This window comes from Phragmites australis, chromosome 2 (genome assembly GCF_958298935.1).
Source record: "Phragmites australis chromosome 2, lpPhrAust1.1, whole genome shotgun sequence".
Classification (NCBI taxonomy): Eukaryota; Viridiplantae; Streptophyta; class Magnoliopsida; order Poales; family Poaceae; genus Phragmites; species Phragmites australis.
The window spans coordinates 46,672,033-46,695,256 of record NC_084922.1 but is presented as its reverse complement, the minus strand read 5'-3'; the positions used below and the strand labels follow the sequence as shown (position 1 = coordinate 46,695,256).

Here is a 23,224-nt window from a genome sequence, read left to right as displayed (position 1 = left end):
CTAGTAAATACGTAGAATTTTAAAAAAAAATTAATTTGTTTGTCAGTATCTACTGTTATAGCATGGTTTAATAGGTGCAAATATACGATTTATTCTGACGCGAGTAACTCTGCAGGTAGACTTATTTTGTCAGTATCATAAAATCATCTTTATATAAGTGACCAATCATAATCTTAACTCTTGTATCCGCTCATATGAATTTAGATTCAGTCAACTAAACAAAAACTCAGCTCAATCTTTTCAAACAAATACAATCAATCAAATACTATTCTTTTCAATAAATATGATTTCATTCACTTATTCTTAAGCTACTTATATAATACATCCATACAAAACATAGTTGGACAACCTAACACACCGCGGTATCTATCTTCCATTTCTTTCTGACGGGCAAGGCAAATCGGGCCTCCGTAGTTACATATCAACCTGTTTGTTTTTTAAAAAAAATTGGGGGTATTTGCGCGAGAACACTTCGACGTTGAGTACGTGGCCAATGAAACCTGTCACGTCTCCGGTCCCGGTGTGGCAAGAGCTCCAGTCAGGGATGGTATTACGAGAACACTCGACAGTTGAGTGGGAAGTGGGCTCATCTTTAAGAAGTCCCCCCCCCCCCCCCCTAAATCTCAGTCAATGATTACACCCTTGGATCAATATCCCATTATCCACATCCACTTTGCAACATGATATATACATCAGCTTAACCCTACAACACCACGACACCATCAAACTACACATGGCGCTGTCTAATCCGTGCCACCTCTCCTAGGCTCGACAACGCTATCAAATTACTCACTGCGAACCGGTGGTGTCACCACCGACTCGCTACGCCGACACCAATATCGGGCCAACACTGCCCCTCCCTCCTTCTATAGTCTTGGATGGGTGAACCCTGAACTGTAAGACTTTAAACCATAACCTCTCGCCTTTAGTAATTAATCATTGCCGGCGAATGTTGTCATAGAGGAAGTTTCAAGCATGAATCACAATGATTATTGAAATGTGGGATTTGGTGACTGATTTTTTGTTTTGTTTTGTTTTCAGTCACTTGAAATATAGACATTCCGCATTTGCACTGGAGGCACGTTTCATTTTTTTCAAATTAAGTGCAAAGGAATAAAAGAAGAATCTACATTGTCACGTTAATATGCCATTCGGGCCGATCAACAGCAGCTAAGTACAACCCAAATCAAGTGGGCTGATCAAGTGGAAACAATTATACGGGCCGAACACTCCCAGCGTGTTGGAAAAAATATAAAAATACCTAACCGTATTTATAAAAATAGATAATATATCGCTATATTTGTAAATATAACCTATGTATTCGATAACTCATTCACTAAAAATAGATTTTTGTACACCGTGCACTGGAAAAGGACTGACCAAGGTGTTTTCAGCACCTCATGTGCCAAATATAATACTATGCACCGTATTCGGCATATGAGGTATAAAAAATGACTGTATTTAGTATATGAGGTGCCAAATACAATGCACAGTGTCGTATTTAGTGCCGTATTCAGTACCCCATATGCCGAATACAGTCGGACCCCCTTTCTCTATGCTTTCAGCGTTGATCTCGTCCGCATGCTGCTGTTGTCCCGTGCTTTCGGTGCTTTTAGTTGGTGCTATAAAATGAGAGTGCCATCAGTTGAGCGAGCAACAACGCGAGAAGAGGAGGAGCAGTAGTGTGAGGAGAGGAGGAGTAGCAGGAGAGTAGCAATGTGAGGAGCAGCAGCGCGAGTTGAACATTTTGAGAGTGCTCACTTTAGTTATAGTAAGTACTTAGATTACGTATTTAATTAATACTTATATTAGTAGTAGTAATTAAAGAATGTGGATTGTTTAATTCGTTCAATTACATTTATTTAATTATATTAAGTTGATAAATTAGAGTATTTAGATTTTTTGCTTAGTTTGATTATATGAATTTGATTATTAGTGTAAATAGATTATTTACTTAGTTTAATAACATAAATTTCATTAATCAATACAATTAGATTATTTTCTTAGTATAATTGTATGAATGTCAATAACCAATATAATTAGAGTATTTACGTAATTTAATCAAAATTATTAGAGTTATACAATTAATCAAATTAATTATTTTAATTCAAGTAATTTGATTAATTAGCTTAATCACTAAGGTTAAGTAGAGTAATATGATTAATCATATTATTGAAATAGAGTATTATGAATTTATTTAATGGTTGTCAAATAATTATAACACGCAAGTTTAAATACTAATTGTGATTTTAATAAATATGTATTATTTATTCTTATTCTGATATTCCTACTGTTTAATATTTATGTAATAATTATTCGATAAATATTTATTATTACTTTTAATGTTTATTATATATTTAATCATAATAGTTGTATATTATTATTTAGTTAATGTTTATTAAATATTTTAATTTAATGTTAAATATTAATATTTCATTTGAATTTAATATTGATGATTTAATAGCATTGTTAATTACTTAAATATTTAGCATTGGTAAGTAATGTACTATTTAATTTGTATTGTTAATTTACTTATTATTTATAGAGAAGCGTAATTAGTTGTGTATCGTACATACATATAAGTAGTTATTTTATTACATGTATATTTGTTTAGCAGATACGGTATAACTATCCATATTTATTATGGAGAATGTCCTGCTGTTTTATACAGGAGATTCATAACAATTCAGAACTATCAGTATATGTATAGTACGGTTGAGCTACCTACTGACCTAGATGGCCTGAAATCACATGTCATGAGCATTTTATGTGTGAACCACCAGTCTCATACTGTTGTTCTAGAGGGTGTGCGGCCACGGCTTGTTTAAAACATCTCGGTCGTTGTTCGTACGTTCTTCGAGACAAGAAGGAACAACACATGAGCTTTGTAGTCGTGCAAGTCATTAGAGGAGAACTTTGAAATGGAGGTGTACATAAGCATAGTTTCACAACTAATTGAAGGTGATGTAGTGACTAGCATAGAAGGATCTGGTTAGCAGGTGATGCATGAAGAGGAGGGAGTGCATGTCGGGGAGAGCAGTTCTGGTACAGAGGGATTGGAGTGGACCCTTCTGAAGTAGATGCAGGGTGCGTGGATAATGAAGTCGGTGGTAATAGGGATGAAGAAGCTACTGACAACAATGACCTAGTGCCGACGATCCAGTACTTTCGTGGTACTGGGCTGCTGGATTGTGCCGACGTTGAGTATAACACCTTATCTAACTAGGGATACCAGGATAGCAACATCCAGGTCGGACATCCCAAACTTCTTGGTAATGTATATGCTCTTCGGCAGGGGTGTGATGTCTGGTTCGCGTAGTAGACGACGAAGATCAGCGAACCTAAGGGGTATAGTGGCGCCCTATACTATTCAACTAGTGACAAGGATGACGATGATGATTATTTCATACCACCAATATCTCGACATTCTAGTAATAATACAGAAGAAGATTCAATGAACACTGCAAGAGAACGTGCTCCTATCGTGATAGCTCAAGATGATGACAACAACAACGATTTCATGCCACAATAGCCCTTCCCTCTGAGGCCTCCATCTCTACAGGATACTAATGACCCTGAAGATGATGGTGAATTTGCTAGTATCCATCCTTACAACTTTTCATCATCACCTCGGAGACGACAAACATCTTACCCTGATAGCATTGACCAACACAACTGACATTCTTTCACTAATTTGCTTCGCCACTTTCTACCATCATATTGAGATGATATAACAACAACTATGAACTAGGCATCTTGAGATCAATAATACAATGGGAAATATTGCCACACCATTTCATGTTTCAGCAACAAGGACGAGGTCACGAGCCTCAACAACAATAATTGATTCGTAGTTGTTCATGCCAATTTTGTTGCCTACGAACCAAAAGTGTTAGTAATCGGTTATCGAATGCATCCCTTCTTGGATCATTTGGTTGATGGCATTCAAATAGTTGAATGACCTTTCTTCCATCTACCACACACATGATTTTTAGGAAGATTACTACAGTTCATGAAATATTTTCGTACCTATGTCCTGACTCAGCCTTTAGCCACAAAGTGACCGCACAACAGAGCTTTAAGTATAAAATGACAATACCTCTATCCTAAAATGACAACATTGCTCTTTCTCTCTCTGTCGGCAGGTGCAATAGGATTCCCTAAGACTCATCCTGATACCGCAATAACTCTCCCTCGAGCACGCATTGTCACTGAGCAACACAAAACTCAACTCACCTTCAGGCTTATCCATCCACGCATGAAAGATTTATAGATCGACGTTCCGGAATGCTTCAATTCACTTGGGTATAAAACAAATCAATTCTAAGAAAGCGTTCTTCTCGCTCCATTCATGTCCGATGTGGCGAGTGTAATCGGGGCTAAAAGTAACTTAGTATTGATATGCAAAGAAAAATGACTAATAGAAATGCAAGCTCATTAATACTAGCAGTTGCAGACCGAGAGAGAGCTAGAGAGAGGGGACATGTATGCTGCTGCCGCTATGGGTCACATATTAGATAGATGCATGCAGCAAAGTTAGGATTTGCTTTCCGTCATATATCTAATGTGAGTGTAGCTACCTGCAGGTGGTAGGTACATAGCCCTCGCATGCAACCAGATTGATTGTAGAGCTCTCAAACCATAGGCGGTAGAAGCGACAAGAGACAACACATGGCAGAGATGATAACGTCGTAGGGACTGGCTATATTCGGCACATGAGGCGCTGAAAATACCCAAACCCACCATTTTTTGGTGTGCGATGTACCAAAAACTCGTATTCGGTGAATGAGGCACCAGATATATATGCTACATTTATAAATACAATATTATATTATTTTTTAAATGCGGTCCGATATACTGTCTCATTATAAAACTGCTTTTCTCTTTTCCTATGAAGCCGAATACACATTCTTTTTTTTTCTCTATAAAAAACACATTCTTATTTTCCAGAATACGCATTCTTATGTCATGCTTACAACATTACACGTCAGCGAGAGGACCGCAACCAGAGTTGTGCAGTAGAGCGGCTTGACCGCAGGCCAACCAAGCACCTCCAACGAGTTCCTGTCAACTCAGGACGTCGCCGCGCGAACCAAAGCAACAGCGCAACTCTCTTCAAGATCGAGTACTCCTTTTTAAAAGAGGCAGCAAGTGGCAATCCTGGAATCACCTTCGCATCACAGCAACCAAATACGTGCTAGCTAGGATCGTATCCCCGCCGCTGCCGTGCCGGCCAACGATGGCAATGGACACGTTCTTCATCTCCCACGGCTCGCCCACGCTCTCCATCGACGACTCGCTGCCGGCGCGCCACTTCCTCCAGTCTTGGGTTCCCGCCGGTCTCGCCGGCTCGCAGCCACCCCGCGCCATCCTCGTCGTGTCCGGCCACAACATTCCGTGCTAAGACTTCACCTTCGAACAGACAAACGTAACAATGTTACCGTGCAGGTGACGTACCCTGCGCCGGGTGCGCCGGACGTGGCCGAAAGAACCAAACAGCTCCTCGAGGACGCCGGGTTCGGGCCAGTGAGTGAGGACCGCGCCGCCGCGGGCTCGACCACGGCGCGTGGGTCCCGCTGATGCTCATGTACCCGGAGGCGGACGTACCCGTGTGCCAGCTCTCGGTGCAGACGGCGCGGGACGGCGCGTACCACTACGACCTCGGCCGGGCGCTGGCGCCGCTGCGGGAGGGCGGCGTGCTCATCGTCGGGTCCGGGAGCGCCACGCACAACCTGCGCCGCATCCTGCGGACGTTCGCCCCGACCAGCCACGAGCCGGCGCCGCGGTGGGCGGTCGAGTTCGACGCCTGGCTCAGGGAGTCCCTCCTCGGCGGGAGGCATGACGACGTGAAGCGCTACCAGGAGAAGGCACCATACGCGGAGGTGGCGCACCCGCGGCCCGACCATTTCTACCCGCTGCACGTCGCGCTCGGCGCGGCCGGGGAAGGGTGCAAGGCGGAGCTGATCCAACGCCACGCTATCGTACGCGTCGTATCGCTTCGCCACCAAAAACTGATGGCTTCGTGTCGTAGGCTGATTGCCAGTATGTACCCCTAATTGTACTTGGTTCTACATGTTTTTATACCTAAAAAAATACATGTCCCTTCCTTTGATCCAAAAAAGTACACCGTAAATTAGGCGTACATGTAGCCTGTAGCAATATAGTGCAGAACATGAGCAAATTTGACGTACGGAGGCCAATCCAAGTTAATCTCCAACTTGTACATCACCCTTGGTCCGTCCGAGGTAGCTCACCATGTATTTTAAAGAAGTATAGTAACTTCCCGATTTTTATTATTTAGAAAATAATAAAATTCACTTATTTATAATTTTTTAATTATTAAATCAACATAAAATAAGAATATATATATATATTCAAATATATTATTTTGGCTAAATATTTCAGAGAGCGCCAAATTAATTTTTAAATTAATTCCAGCAATAATTTGAATCATAAGCATTTTGATTTATTTTGTTTTCATGGTTCTTTGAGTGAAGTTTTGAATTTGAATGTCTCTCAAATTCAAATCTATTTCTCATATTCGATTCAGCGGAAATCTAACACAATTCAATTCTTTTGAATTCAAACATCTCTCAAATCCCAAGGGTTCAAATCTAAATCTTTTTCCTAATTCAAATACCCTTATTTGAATTAATGCAAAACTCGATTTCAAATCCAACTTCAAATATTCTAATTGAATCAATCTCAAATCCTATCCAAATCCAGATTCATTCAAATCGTCGTCGATTTTGTATTTGAATGCAATTCGAATCATTCGAGATATATTCAAATGCTTTCCAGTTTAATCGCCTCATCAATTCAATTCAATTCGATTTGAATCTTGGTTCAAGTTCGAATCTCAAATTTTTGTTCCAAAATCAATTCGAATTCAAATTCAATTTAAATTATCCCAATCCAAATCGATTTAAATTATTATAAATTTAGTTTTCAAATTCAAATACATTCATTCACCTTCCCTCTCTCACTCAAGATCTTTTCATCTCTATCTGTTCTCTCTCGCATCACTTTGTGTTCCCTCTCTCTCACACAACTGCCGCCACTCTGCCTTTGTTTTCACACCATGGCGGCAATAGTCCACCGGCCATCACCTCCCTGTGATCTTTCACCCCAAGGCAGCAAAGGCAAAATTGCCTTCTCTTTCCTCTCCCTGCAAAAGATCACCCACACTCACAAGCACAAATCACATGGCAGAAACATCTCCCCCCCTCTGCTCCTCTCCATTCATTGCACACACACAAGGACAACACACAGCCACAACTCCACCGTGCCGCGCCGTCGTTGTGCGCACTGCCCCCCTATGTAGCCACCCGTGTGCCCGGTGCTGGCGAGCTGTGCCGCGACCATCATCTCTCGCGTCATCCATCGACAGTGAGCACTGCACTCATCCCCTGTCTGCTCCTTCAGGACGTCCTCCATGCGCCGCCGCCAACCCGCGCCGCAAGTCGCGCCACCGGCTCAAGTAATCGTCACACGCTGTTGGGTCGAGCCTCGCCCAACCTCAAGCCGATGCGCCACGCCATCCCAACTGTGTTATCTTCCCACCCGCTCGCGCCGCCGCTGATTCGCCTGCGCTGCACGCTGCCTCCTCCTGCTGCTAGTCGTGCTCCGCCCGGTCTCACCGGCTAAAGGTTTATCTAGCCCCTAAGTGTGATTTTGGTAATTAACGATAATACATGTGGACTAAAAATTGCATAGAGAATTGTTAGTAGGTTGTGTCATTGATGATGCATGGAGGTTTGAGCATGGATTCATTAAGAAATACCATATGATCAAGAGATGCATCAAAATTGAATTACCTCTAGGTGATGCTCGGGTGTTGCTCATGTGATAAAGGAGAAGCTCAAAAATATTAACAATAAGCGTGAAGGCTAAAGGCCTGTTTTGGTTCGGTTTTTCTGGGTTTCTGCTTCTTAGAAGACAGAAGCCGGACCAAACATCCTAGCTGTGAGCTAGCTTTTGGAAAGCTAAAAAGTTGGCTTCTAAGGAAATGAAATAAAAATGTGAGAAGCTGGTTGAGATGAGGTTTTCTGGCTTTTGATGTGCTGAGAAGCTAAAAATTTATTGCAAAGCCAATAGCAAAATGTCAAAAGCCAAAAGTCAAAAGCCAGAAAAGCCAAAAGCCAAAAGCATCAGTCCAACCAAACAGACCCTAAGTTACTTATAGAGATCAAGTAACTAAATGTATGAGATTGTTAATTAAGTTTTTATGGACTAACATATGCTAAGTTACTTGTGAAGGTCAAATGACTTAAGGTATAAAGTTGTTAATTAGATTTTATAGACTAACCTATATGCTTTGTGCTTAAGAGTGAGTTGGGGTTAGGTTCTATAAAAAGGAATGAGTTGAATTGAGATATTTAATATGTCAAATTGGAAGAGCAAGATCAAGACAAGCTTAGTGGATAACTTATATACTTGATACTTGTGGTTCATGCCTTTCTGGTGAATTAAATAAAGATAACACGAAGAGTGAAGTTTCCTATGCTTTGTGCGTGGAAAGTTATCAAGTGAACTTCATTAAGCTTTTGTAGATCAAGTGAAGATTAAGATGGGAGTGAGGATGATCATCGTCATCAAGAGAAGATGAGTTGATGATGAGCCTTGAAGAGCTATGAAAAGCGTCGGGACTTGGGTGATGTTTTCGTCAAGTCTGATGGGATTGCTCAAGGAAAAGGTATAACTAGGATATGTTTTCTAGTTTTTGCCAGTATTAAGGAGTTTGGTGGGAGACCAGATTGTGAGATCGATAGCCGTACTATCAAGAGGGGCTATCAAAAGCGTTGCTCGATTGTTATGTCGAGTGCTCAAACTATGTGCTTAGTGCGAGATGAGTTTGTGTTGAGAGTTCATTTTATGACTTCGGGGTATCTAAAAGGTGTTTTAGATTTAACCTTTTGTTGTTATCAACCTTAGTGGCAAAAAGTGGTTTTTGCCATGCCTTAGTGGTGTTTGACATGTTACATGTGGTACCTGGTTTAATATTAGGGGATTAAGCTTTATACAATAGGTGAAAGTGTACGAATCGGTTTTCAGAATGTTTCTAGTTTTGATCATATATTGTTAAGATTGTGAATTTAGTAAGAATGTGTAGCCATCTGAATAAGCTTTCGGTAGAGTCCAAAATCATCGAAATCGGATATTGAGATCAAAAGTTATTGCCGTTTTTTTTTCAGAGTGTCAGTTGTGCTGATTTTAGAAGTTTTGATGTGTCGGAAGTTCCGATGGGTCGGAACTTCTGATTTTCAAAAACTTGGGGTTTTAGGGTTCCTGATTTTGATTTAATTGGAAGTTCCTATCCAAAAATCGGAAGTTCTGATGTGTTCTTTCTTGGATCGGAAGTTCCGATGTGTTATTTTCCCAAGTTTGGGAGTGAGTTTCGCCCAGATTCAACCATTGGGATACATAGGATTGGAAGTTCTGATATGTGCAGAATTTTTCCTACAGCTATTTTTCAGAATGGGGTATTTATACCCCTTGTCCTCCTAGCATGTTGGGGACTTTTTGGCTGGCTTTATGGTGCTCAGAAGAGGTGTTAGAATTTGATGGTCCATCTTTGAGTACTCGCCTCCCCCCTCTATCAAGAATTTGTGAGAATCAAGGCTTTGTAACTTAGAGAGGATAGAGTGAGGTGTGTGAGGTGTGTGGAGCTTAGGTTGCTCGCACATGTCGTATTAGTTGCATATGTTTGAGTACTTGGTGTTGATCGTGCGTGGGTTCGAGAGTTTGTTACCCCTGGATACCACTGTCTGCTAGATGGCTCGGTGGTGGATTACCGGTGATCTCCTCAAGTGAAGGTTGTAAGAAGGCTCGAAGTGATAGCGGAACTCACCATCTCTGGAGTGGAGGAAGATTTGGATATAGTGGAGACGAGGATTGAAACCTCGTGAGGAGAAGGGTTGAAAGAGATATGGCTCAAGTGTGATCGAGCTTCCTCAAGCGTGGGTGGATATCCGAACTTTGGTAAAAAATTATTTATCTCTGTATTTCCTTACTCTTGTGCATTACATTGATATCCATGCTTGTATGCTTATTTTATGTGCATTGAGTTAATTTCTTGAGATTCAAATATATTATTTCGCATTGATCGGAAGTTTTGATGAATAGTATCAGAACAATCGATGAACAGTAAAATCAGACCACCCGATAAATAGTAAAATCAGAACATCCTATTAGAGTTTATTGCATATCTTGTTAGATTTGAATAATCTTTGTCACCCTAGGATTATAGCTTTCATATTTGTTTAGGGTGATTGTGCACTAGTTGAGCCTAGCATATTTAGGTTATTCACTTGTGAAAAGTCCGTTAGTGTATTTCCGTTGTAAGTTTAGGCCAACTATCAAAAGCGGACGAAGTTTTGCAAAAATTCCTATTCACCCCCTCTAGGCATCTCCCGACGTGTCCTGTGCCGCTCGTGCGCGCCGCCCATCCAGCTGGTGCCTCGGCCTCGCTCGGTTGCCGAGCTGCTCGGTCCGTTCGACCGTGCACAACCCCAGCTTAGCCACCCACGCGTGTCACCTTCGCACCACCGGCCCACATGCCGCTCGACAAGCGCTCTCGCCTACGATCGCTCGCCCGCTGCTACACTGCACGTCCTGCCCACGCGCCATCACCACGCGTGCGCCTGCGAGAATGCCACCCACTTCATTTCCCTGCTAGCTCTCCCTCTATTTGGCCATCTCTCCGCTGAGCTCCCCCTCCTCTCTAACGGCATGCCTCATCACTCCCTCCGGTCCCCCTCTCCCTCAGTGAGTCACCCACACACACGGGCAAGAGCACGACAGCCTTTATCCACCTCCATCACACTGACTGTGGGTCCCACTAGCTGGTCTGGCCAGTCCACCGGTGCGGTCCACCATGAACCGCCCTCTGCCACGGACCCCGGTCCACAAAAGCCGCAAACTAAGTCCACGCATCTGATGCACCATGGACTCCCCCTCACAAACCTCCCTTCTGTTCACAAAATCTGTGGTCCGAGTCCACAAAATAGTAGCCTTATCCTTTTCTAGAAATTTCCTTCTCCGGCAAATCTTCCGATAGCCATAACTCATCTGTTCTAACTCCAATTTTGGCAATTCTTTCGCTGATATTTCTCTAAAACCATAATCCATCTCTCTGCCAAATCTTATAATTTTTGGAGTTCATTTAATTTTCTTGTCCGGTAATTATTTTGTCACAGCTTTTAACCTAGGTTTACGTTTCGTCTTTTATTAAATAATGTTGAGTTTAGGTATTTCAATATTTATAATTAGGTATAAAGTCATCCTTTAATCATGTTCTAGGCTATAATCATATATTTAATTTCCTATATTAATTGTAGGATTAACCTCTTAATTAATAATTAACAATAGTTTCTGGAATGCTATAGAATTAATCTTTTACTAATGCTTACAATAGATTGTTAATTCATGCCTTAAGCTATAAGATTAATCTTAGTATAATTAATGTAATAAATTAACTAGTGTAGCTGCTAGATAAATAAATTTATGTCATTAGAATGTATTAGAATATTTAACATTAGTAATTAAATATTGATTACCCTTTTGATAATTAATTGATTAATTAGATTAATGCAATAAATTAACCGAATTAATTAATTACATGTATGTTTTTACCATAGCAATAACATATAGCTTAATTAGAGTGACAATTAAGAAATACTAGATAATTAAGAATAAATACTAGATAACCATGGAGTATTTATAGATTATAATATTAATCTGACACTTAAGCACATATAATCACCCAATGTTATACTTACTTATATATGTATACATACTCACATACATATAAACGTAAGTATCACACATATATTTATGTCTGTACACGTGCACTCACCTACACGTAAAAACCCTAATTGTCATCTTCTAGCAGTTAAGCTAATAAATATTCACTTAGTTCATCGTGGCTTGTTTAAAGTTCTATTAAGTCAATAAAACAACTAGGCTAACAAATTAACCTAGTTCATCATGGCTTGTTTTTTTCTTTTTCTTTTCTTATTTTTTAATTATCAAACTTTCTGCTCACAAAATTTATTGGAAATCTTATTTGTTTTAAAAACAAATTCACAGAAGGTCTTAGAATTATCATTATTGTTTTTAGGATTTTTTATTTTATTTTATTTTTTCTATTCGGATTTGAAAATTTTGAATTCAAATCTCGATATTTAATCGGTTTATGAATGTGATGCAACTCGCATAGGTCGAATTTAGCGAATATCGATCATATTTTATCAAATTTATGAACCCTAGGTGGGACACCCTCTTACCTCTTATACCGAAAAGTTCATTGTAATCTAATCCAACAATTCAAAATTACCTATGATGTCCTTAATATGGATACAATATTCTGCTATCCTTGTACATAAACATTCAACGAGGTGGAATTTTGTCTTGTCAGATATAAGTACATTTGTATATATTCAGAATGGAATGGGCATTTCTTACACTTGTGGCCGACACACCCCATGTTGCGTGTCGTCTGAAGCCCCATAGCACGGCACCAAAACACCTGATGCTATGCGTTTATACATGGCGTCATAGGTCAAGGCGCCGTGCCATTTAACTACGACACCATGACCTTTGGCTTGGCGCCGTGCTACAACATGTTAGCTAAATTTGGTGGCATCATGTAATAGTCCAACGGTGTTAAAGATCATAGCGCTGTAAAAAGAATCTATTTCTGGACATCTTCTTCTGATAGGTTCATTTGTAAAAAAATGTTTTCTAAAAGGGTTAAAAGGTAAAAATTACACCCTTCCTTTGATCAAAAAAGAAAAAATACACCATATATTAGGCGTACATGTAGCCTGTACACTATAGTGCTACTACTACGGAACTGGAGCAAATTTGACGTACGGAGGCCAGTACAAGTTAATCTGCAACTTGTACGTCACCCTTGGTCCGTCCGAATCCACCGGCGACTGCCGGACGTAGCCCACCGTGTACAAGAAGTCGCCGGTGCCACCCACCACCGGGTACACCGACGGCTTGGTGTTGTGGGTGCCCCCGAGGACCGACACGGAGCCCCGGTATCCGCGGTGGTGGAGGGTGATCTTGGCCGCCAATAGGTTGCGCAGCCCGTCGAAGCTCGTCGTGGTGGAGCTCCCCTCTATCACGCCGACCACCGCGGAGGAGCTGTCATTGTGCAGGGTCAGGTCGTCGCGGAAGACGTAGATGGTGCCGAAGGGCCTGGTGGTGTCGCTGAAGGGAGCGCCGGCGGGTCCTGTGACGACGGCGTAGCCGGTCTCGTTGAGGTGGTCGTGCTGGTACACGGTGAAGATCTCGCTTTTGTCGGCCATTGTTGTAGCAGCCCAGACAGGTGAGAATTGAAATTGGAGCTGGTGAACGAAGCATGTAATCAGGCAGAGCAGCACGATTATAGTACTCGTAGCCATGGCGATCGATCGATTTGCTACCTCACTTATTTTTAGAGTTTTAGGGCTGATGTCCTGGCTATCTCGTTTCGTTAAATCGTACCAGATTGCCACCTTACTTTTACCTGACTACCTCGATAAATTTAGGGCGCTGATTCGGTAGCTTGTTTCTTGGTTTACTAAAGCCCCTTTCAATATTACTTTCTTAGATATTTATTTAAACAAAAAAGATAATGTGGTAAGTAATTTAAAGATGAGAGAGAATGTGCTTAATTCTTAGGGAAGAAATTAGCTCTTTGAAAAATCTTAAATAATTGTGAGATAGTAAATTGTTTGAGAGTCCTTACAAAACTAACAATATATATGTATGTATTCAAATAATAATAATTTCTTATTCTCTCTCATATTAGACATCACAAAAAACAATGTATCGAGAGTGGCTAAGTGTCAACTTGATCTTGGCATCTTAGAGGAATTGAAGCTAAAGCTTTTGGGTAGTCTTCACAAGCTTACCATTCATGGGGAACTCACACATCTAACTTGAGCGGCTCAAATTGAAAGAGGTGTAAAAAGAAAGAAAAAAAGAGATAGGAACCGATTCAAGAGAATGACAGGTCTATTCAGACCGTTAAAAAAAATAAGGTTCCTCTCAAAGAAAAAAAAAGAATGTAACATGTTATCTCCATCTCCCAAACAAAATAGATGACATACATCGACGAAGACAATAATCAGTAGAAGAGGATACATGCATTGCTACACTGAACTTGAACCATATAGCTCAAGCTTGTGACGTTACGTAGCATAACAAGACGTAGCCTATTGATCGCTGATGATGGAACCGTAGCCTATGACAATGACAAGAAACACTGTCAAAGCTATTGATATGCAGAATAAGACATGAGAGTGAAATGGTACAGGAGGATACAAGCTCCGCTGCACTAGGCTCTGTGTACCTCAAGGTCGTGACGTTAGAAAAATGATATGGAAAGGTGCAATCCGCAAACTGGGCAGACGATGGACCTTGTTCTAGCAACCTAAACAATAGTTGTTCGATTAGAATAGTAAAGAGAATAGGGAAGTGCCTGAGAGGAGCCATATCTACAAGAAAATAGAGTCAAGAGATGATCTGAATAGATGAAAAATATTGTTACAATAGATCCAAATTTAAATTATATATATTAAAAACAAATATATTAGTGAAAAAAGAAGACCGATCATAAATTAAAGTACAAATTGATGATAAAGACATTGGTACGACAATCAATGCACGTTGATTTCTTGATACTTGCCACGCAGGCCGCCCCGCTAGTTGCACCTATAGCATCGATTTTTTATTCTTTTTTATCAAACTATTCCGATAAAAAGAAAAGGTATCAAAATACTATTTAATTTGGATTTTTTAAATACACCTAAGTTGATATGAACCGTCTATTTTAGTTGATCTAATAATTGATATTTCTCTTACCTTATATGAGAGAATAGTTATGAGATACTGTCGGTGAATCAGGAATCAGGGGTCCCTGAATCCCGATGCCAGGTCAGCAATCCGTCACGTGGCACCTTCCCGTGGGGTTCATCTCGGCGAGGTACGAAAAGACTAAGTCCCGGAAGAGGGCGCTCGGGGCCATGAGCGGTGATCCCCGAGTACCTGGGTTCCCCGATGATCTGCGAAGACCAAGTGGCCAGGAAGAAAGTGCTCGGGGTCATGAACAGTGGCACCCAAGTTCCCCGACGACCAGAAAAGCCGAGTACCGGGAAGGGTGTGCTCGGAGCTGCGAACAGAGGCTCCTGAGCACCCGAGTACCCCGAGGACCCAAGGAAGGTAGTTCCGGGAGAGAGTGCTCGGGGCTGCGAACAGTGGCCCCCGAGCACTCGGTTCCCCGAAGACCCGAACAGTCAATTCCGAGAGAGAGTGCTCGGGCACGGCCCCGAGCACTCGGTTCCCCGAGGACCAAGAGAGGGCGTTTCCGGGGGAGAGTGCTCGGGGAGGTGAATAGTGATCCCCGAGCACTCGGTTCCCCGACAGCCCAAGAAATCCTTCGTCGGTGGCCCCCACAGAGGTCCAACAATGAGGTATCAGCCAGTGAAAAGCCCGATGCCGCATTTAAGAGGGCACGTGGCCTGTCACCTTCAACTGCTTCTGCCACGCTCGGTATCAGTCCCTGCCACATTCTGACAGAAGAGCGTGGGGACATTTAATGCACGGGTCCCATCCCGCGTCATCCAGCGCGCCTCGGGATAGCGTCGCAAGGCTCGAGGCGTCCCGCCTGCCGCCCTGTTGTGGCAGGCGTACAAGACCGAACGGGCACGCTGGGCCGCTCTGCGGCTGCCCGGTGGGCCCTCTCCTCGGCGCCCGTTGCCAGCGCCATTATGACGACTGAAGATCGGACGGGAGGCGCGTTTTCAACCCCCTGTCACTTCGCGTAGAGGCCATGATGATTACCTTTCCATTTATGGCGCCTTGGAACTCGTGCCCTCCCTTTCGGGGCACGCTACCGCCGGTGAGTATTTAAGGAAGCCGACGGGCGCGAACAAAGATAACAGAAGAACCGAGGACAACGCTCGAACTCTCAGACACCTCTCAGAGACACTTGCTCAGAGACCAAAGAACATCTTCGTACAAGCATAGAAGCTGAGACCACCGAAGAACAAAGAGCCTGAAGCTCTAGGATAGATAAATATTCTTGTAACCAGCAACATTCCTGAGAGACATTCTCAGGGCATTTATAGCATCCACACAGGAGTAGGGTGTTACGCTCAGTGTAGCTCGAACCTGTCTAAACATCCCTCCAATGCATTTACTTCTTTCTGCATTAGATCATTCCACCCCACCTGCCATCGCATTTACACCCATTTATTTCTCCCGCAAACACTTTCAGAATCATCCCCCCGGCCGAATCTCAAAAAAGGGTCCCTCAAGATCCCTGCAATAGGAGTTAACCCTCCGACAGATACCATGCAAAGGCTATTAATGTCAATTAACACATAGTAAATAAGGAAAGAAGAATATTTTCTACATATGTTATTAATAGTGTGGCTCTAAATATGGTAGTTAGTGACAACAATAATACAACTTGCTATATAGTATTATACACCGTACTCATCTATTTTTTTAGTGATTTCTATATTTTACTATCATACACATCTACGTCCTCAATAATGAATATTTCAAATTGGATAGTACAATAAACTATTAAATTCTTCTAATAAAATTTAGAATTCAAATTTGAAATCACAATATTGAGACTACAATGGAAATACATCTAGTTTTTTTATTTAATCTATAGTGAAACCTTACATGTCTTATTTAAACACCAAGCTAATTTAAATTTATACCCACCACGTATGTCCATCTAGACTTTGTCTAATAAAACTCTATATATTGAATACAGTTATGTGTTACATACATACGGTAACTTAAATATGAATCTGCCTACTTAATTGATTGTTGATTAATACTGCTGCACTGATTTAGGACATTCCATTTTTTTCTTTGTCCACATATAGCAAACTAACCTTCCTTTTCTCTAAAATGACCTTGATAATCAATGGCTAGGATTCATTATCTCTCTTATCTCTTTAGGCCATCTTCAACAGAAAATCTAAAAATTCATCATCTATAATACTATTACAGTATTTCCTAACACTATTACAGCATCCACTATTTTTTCCATCTCTAACAGCTATTTTATTTTCTATCTTCCATTACCCTCCTCTTTCCCTTGAACCCACACGCATACTCTAGCTACAGTGTTTCAGATCATGTTCTTGGCCGCAAATTTACTGATCCCTATTTTTTATCCCGTATTACTGTAGCAGTGAAAAAGTGAGTTTAGAGTAGCTATTGGAGGGAAATATGAAACCATAATCGGCAAAAGTATTGAACACAATATTTTGCGGATAGTTTACCGACTTCGTTGAAGTTAGCCTTAGGGTAAAAGATGTACCGTAAAAGAACCCTTTAACTTTATTATACTGATTAAAAAAAAGCGTACATGTATGCTGTAGCAATAGCTAGACTAGTGCGTGTGGACTTGTCGAGTTATTTGCACCTATATAGGCTTCTGTGGAACTGGAGCGTAGTGGGCGTACGGAGGCCAATATAAGTGAAGCTCCATCTTGTACGTCACCGTTCGTCCCCGCAAGTCCACCGGCGACGACCGTACGTAGCCCAGCGCGTACGCGAAGTCGCCGGTTCCACCCACCACAGGGTAGTCCGACGGCTTGGTGTTATAGGTGCCCCCGAGGACCGACACGGAGCCTCGGTGGCCCCGGTGATCGACCGTGATCTTTGCCAGCGACAGGCTCTGCAGCCCGTCGAGGCTCGTCGTGATGGAGCTCCCCTCCGCGACGCCGGCCACCCGGGAGGCCCTGTCCGCGTGCACCGTCAGGTCGTCGCGGAAGACGTAGACGGTGCCGAAGGGCGTGGTGGTCTGGCTGACGCCCGCGCCGGCCACGCCGTCGACGACGATGTAGCCGGTCTTGTTTATGGTCTCATGCTGGTACAGCGTGAAGCTGAGGGTCTTCCCGCGGCTGCCCTTGCCGTCGCTTTTCTTGAGCGATGTTGCAGCAACATGTGGGAGTTGAAACTGGAGCTGGTGCAGAAAGGAGATCATGAGGCAGCTGAGCAGCAAGCTCTTAGTTGAACTCGCCGCCATGGGGATCGATCGAATTGCCTCTTCAGAGGATTGGAGCTCCAAGCTTTTTTATACTGCAGCCAGGATGGACTGGTAAGCAATCTAGAAACAGGTCATCTTCGTGACATTAGTAAGGTTGAAATCTTCAAGAAAGTTGATGGATCGAGACAACATTCACGATACTTGACAATCGGTCCCGGTCCAAGTCAACTTGATCATGTAGATGGTAGGCTAGCAGCGGAAGGTATCCTTTCTTTCTCGGAGGATTCCTGACTCGTGATTCGTGATGGAGCGCTTAATTGGATTTCCAAGTGGTGGCACGGGCTGCTAAGTTTGAATGATGCCGACCGGACGAATGGATTTGCTCCATGCATTTATGGGGTTGGCAATGACCGCAGTGGCGTACATGCCAAGGCGTCTGAGGTTTTTCCTTGGAGGGGGTCGCCATGAACTGTCGCACAGCGCTGGGACGAACTTGCGACGACCCCTCTCGCTTGCTTTTTCTCGCATCCCGTCGCTTTTCTCTTTTTCCGCCCTACTGCAACCCGATAATTGATGAAAAACAAAATAAAACAAGCGCAAGTCGCTTTCATATGGCGTCATCGTGATCGGATTCACTTCTTTGGTATACTACTTCATGCCAATTACTTTAAATTATCATAACTTCTTGATTTAGTGTCCGTTTTTCATTTTTATTGGCACCACTACGATGAACTTAACAAAATGAGACTTATATTGAACATGTGTTTGGTGTGATATATATATATAGGAAAACTAGTATGTACTACTGGGTGTATGTACTCTCACCTCTCATATGCTAGTTTTACACGTGTGTTATACTTCTTTATCACTATAAATATACTTCATTAGTAATTATAAGATGCTACAATACAAATCCCACAATTTTTTTTATAAGATTTCATGATTTTTTATCATAATTTGCGTATATATTTCTTTTATATATAAAAAAGAGTATATAGCAAAAATGAAAGGCTAACATTGATTTTTTTTCATACAACTCATATTGGAGTACCTTAGAATTAGTATTAGAGTATACTAAAAATGATAAAAGAGTATAAAGTGTTTGTTTATGTGATATATTGTATGTGGGAGTACATACTCCTAGGAGTATGAAATATGTGTATATATACTAGTAAGTTATACATAAAGTTAGTCGCAACTTATGTATAAAGTTATTTACAGGTTACAGTTATTAAGGTACTGAAGAAGTTGTTAGTAAGTCACTAAAAGTATCTTCAAAAGATTTCCTAAATAACTCTCTATAGCTAAATATAATACTTTGACTCTAAAACACATCTCTAACAACTTTCTAATATCATTTCTAATATTTACCGACCCCAAATCACCTATCTAATTATCTATTTCTAGGAGCCTCCCATCGCTCCCAAAACGCGAACGCCCCTGGGCCTACCCCTCTCCAAACACCTCATCGTCCTCCCGACTGCATGATTCAAAGACGATTCGAAGATCCACGGAGGAGAGCAGGAAGATGCTGCACCGCACCGCCCGCTGCCTGACCTCCCGCGCCGCCGTCACCGGCCGCAGGGCGCTCTCCACGGCGTGGGTGCCCACGCAGGTCGCCGAGGACTTCGCGTTCGTGGAGGCATGGAAGAAGGTGGCCCCCGACATCGAGGCCCCGAAGATGCCCATGACCCTGATGCAGCCGTGCGCCCACCCACGCTAGCCGCCATCCCCACCAAGCTCACTGTCAACTTCGTCCTCCTGTACAAGTCCGAGATCACCAACAAGGAGGTTGACATAGTAATTGTACCAGCTACAACTGGTCAGATGGGTGTTTTGCCAGGCCATGTTGCCACAATCACTGAGCTCAAGCCTAGTGTTGTCTCGTTACTGGTGAATATTTCTCTCTGAGCTCAGAAACCTAGTGTTGCTGCCCTCCTTGAATGAACCGGAGAGGAAGGGGAGGGGCCAGATCTGAAAAAATGAAGGAGGCTTCCTGGGAAGACAATCAGTAGAGAGCTCTCTAGAGTTGTGTGGACAGCATGTCGAGCTCTTGTGTTCTGAACAGAGGAGAGGGAGAGGAAAAGGAGAGAGAAAGTGGAAAGAATGTGATAGGTGGGGTTTATTTGTAAGTGAGGTCGGAAAGGGAGCTGTTAAAATATACTCCCTCTGATTGCAAATGTCGGTCATTTTAAACTTATGCACAAGGATTAAGAAAATAGATCGAATGACTTTGTTGCACCTTATTTATTCTGTATTAGAAAAGATAACTCATTCATTTATGAGAGTGATAGCATTTATTAAAAAAAAAAGAATGGAACAAAAGAGAAAAAAGTGCATAGAAGTTTGAGAATGATTTATATTTAGAGAATAGTTGAGGAGGCTAAAATGACATATATTTGCAATTAGAGAGAGTAGAGAATAAGATACACGGAGTCTGTTGGAGAGAAAAGTAATATATAAAGTAAATTTTGTTGAAAAGATCCTCTATACTAGATCTAAATTGTCAGTAAGTTAGTTAAAGATTATGTGGCAGTTGAGTAGCAACTTCTATAGAGACCAAGTAATAACTATCTACTTTGAGGTGTAAAATTAAATAAAATATCAGTAACAACTCGCTGATAAGAGCAAGTCCAATAATAGAGCAAGCCACACATCAGTTACCTAACAGCTAGCCCAGACAACGATAGTCTCTTGTTTGTCTCCAGTAATCAATATGCATACTTTTATTTCCACACTGGGCCCACTTCTATCCATCCTCTCTCCCCCACTTTCCTTCCGCCGATACAGTGACCATGGCGAGGCCATAACTCACCCTTGCTCGCGCCGGCCTCTAGCTCGTCTGTTGCGCGCTCCCTCTTGACATCCCCATTTGTTCCATCTCAAGCCGACGGGAAGAAAAAGAAAATTTCTTATTTGCCGTAGAAAGATAAGATAATTTTTTATTTGTCATTTCACAAAATGAATTTCTTTATTGGTTACTATTTTTAATTTTTATTTATTTCTCATTATTGTCGTCCATTTGGATTATAGAAAAGATACATTTATTCTTAGAGAAGAGAACGACGGCTTTGGGTGCGCCCACCGATAGCTAATCGAATTTTAGGTTTTTTAGAGGCCCGCTATTAGAATGTGATGTATTAGAGAGTTGTAGAAATTATTTTTATGTTTTTATAGGATTTTTGAATACTGAATTTGAATGAATAGGTCCAGAGATATGACTTTCTGAAGTTCTGTTGTTTGTAGACCATTAAGGGAGTTGCACGGTTATATTTATGATTAGGTATAGAAAAAGCTAGAATTATTTTGTGGTGAGTACTAAATTTGTAGAAATTTTTTTAGATGATTTTAGTGTGGTTATTTGTTGTATTTTTTATTGTAGAAAAATAGATATGAAAATAACAAGGTGATCAGACTGCAGTGGATATTTTCTCCCAAGGGCAATTGTGTTTTTTAATTGATTAAATGGATGATAATGACAAGGAAGGAATGAAAGTTAGAAGCAATACCAAATAAAGAAGTTCATCTCATGAAAAAAGTATGAGAGAAGAAATCGATGCAAACTATGTGAAAAAAGTATGAGAGAAGAAATCGATGCAAGCAACTGATGGGAAAAGAAAATAAAGGCGGGTGGCCCACAGCCAAGCTCGGCAGTGGCGGTTTCAGTGAGCTAGCGTGTCCACCTGCAGGCCTCTTCTTCACCGTCAAGCTCACCAGCTCGCCCTTGAGCGGTGGCTAAGCTCGCCGCCTCTATGCAATGGTGGGCGTCAGCGTTGTCTACCTCGTCGACTCGAGCTTGAAGTCCAGATCTGGGATGCTGACACCGAGCACTTCGACCTCTCTCTCTCTCTCTGTGTATGTGTATGTGCCGGGGTCGTTAGACTCCACCGCCATCGTCCCTAGATCATGTGCGGCTAAGATAGATCTACCGTTGGTCCCAAACAACGGTCTAGATCCGAGCACTGCACCACCTCTCGGTCCTCTCCACCGAGCACTTCGCTGAATCTATGGCCGCACCACTAGCTTGATGAGGGTAGTCCCCACAAACCGCGTGAGGACACGACAAGATCTGCAAGCAAGCTTGTCGTGGGCTTTAAATCGGTTGACCCTAGATGTGCCAAGCTCGCCTCCCTCTCCACCCTTCTCTCCTCCATGTCAGCGAGAAAGCTAATGTGCTTGGTGTATCGACCCTTATTAGACTTGCCCTAAGAAAATAACAATGTGTGTGGGGAATAGATAACAACTCATAACATAGAGATAGAGAGATAGAGGTGGCAACTTGTGAGCTAATAAATTCAAACAACGTGATTGTATAGACTTATGCTTTAGCAACTTCAATGAATATTTGTAGCACGTAAAAATGTGTAGCAACCTAAGATGGCGTAGCAACTTCTGTGGTTATTTAAAGCACCTGACATGGAGATTTTGTAGCACTTTAAATGAGATATTTAGTGAATATTCGATACAACTTACGTAGAGACTTCATTAGCAATTGTATATGTAATTTGGTATTACCATTATATGTAAAATATGAATGTCCATAAAACATGTATAATATGTCTTATTTTTAAGATATTGTCATAAGTAACACAACGGTGTAAATGGAATTGAAAACAAGCACCATATGAAGAGAGTTAAGGTAACTTAAAGTTATTAAACAGACTTGTACAGGAAACCTAACTTTTTTTAGAACACAAGAAACCTAATTACCTTTCTTGTGTCCTTCAAAACCTATACTTCGGCTCAAAGCCACCCCGCATGTGATCCGCCCATGCATTGGGACCACATGACAACAACGAATCGGCTCAACAACGTCGTGGCCCATGCCCGCACGAAGGACGTGAGGGGCCACGGCGCCCCCTTAGAGTATGAGTATGTGCATCAGTTACCCCCTCTATTAGGTGCTAAGGTTAGTTATCTAGTTTCATATCTTCTTTAGCTACTTGTGTTGTATCCCTTAGCACTCATTCATGGTAGCTAAAGCATTATTAATTTTTTAAATTCTAATTTATATATAAATCCATATAATGACAATATATATTTCCATGATACTACAAAATAGAGAAGAAATATTAATCTGGTTTTACATAAAGAGAATAACTTGAAATGTTACTAAAATACAACTTAAGTAGAAATAAAATTATTCAATAGGCTCACGTGGATACTTCTGCCATATATGCTCTATTAAATCCCTCTTCAATTGATGATGTA

The 23,224-nt window shown here is 41.7% G+C and overlaps 2 protein-coding genes and 2 pseudogenes across 2 annotated transcripts; 2 read left to right on the top strand and 2 right to left on the bottom strand.

Moving 5' to 3' along the window:
• Positions 1-5,121: 5,121 nt before the first annotated feature.
• LOC133910188 (extradiol ring-cleavage dioxygenase-like) lies at positions 5,122-6,280 on the top strand (annotated as a pseudogene).
• Positions 6,281-12,848: 6,568 nt separating this feature from the next.
• Positions 12,849-13,468, bottom strand: LOC133910187 (uncharacterized). The gene has a single exon (XM_062352700.1). The coding sequence runs from the start codon at positions 13,413-13,415 to the stop codon at positions 12,849-12,851; it is 567 nt and encodes a 188-aa protein (XP_062208684.1). The 5' UTR covers positions 13,416-13,468.
• Positions 13,469-17,338: 3,870 nt separating this feature from the next.
• Positions 17,339-18,125, bottom strand: LOC133909300 (dirigent protein 3-like). The gene has a single exon (XM_062351669.1). The coding sequence runs from the start codon at positions 18,050-18,052 to the stop codon at positions 17,447-17,449; it is 606 nt and encodes a 201-aa protein (XP_062207653.1). The 5' UTR covers positions 18,053-18,125; the 3' UTR covers positions 17,339-17,446.
• A 1,092-nt stretch (positions 18,126-19,217) lies between these two features.
• On the top strand, positions 19,218-20,138 carry LOC133910186 (ATP synthase subunit delta', mitochondrial-like; annotated as a pseudogene).
• Positions 20,139-23,224: the final 3,086 nt, after the last annotated feature.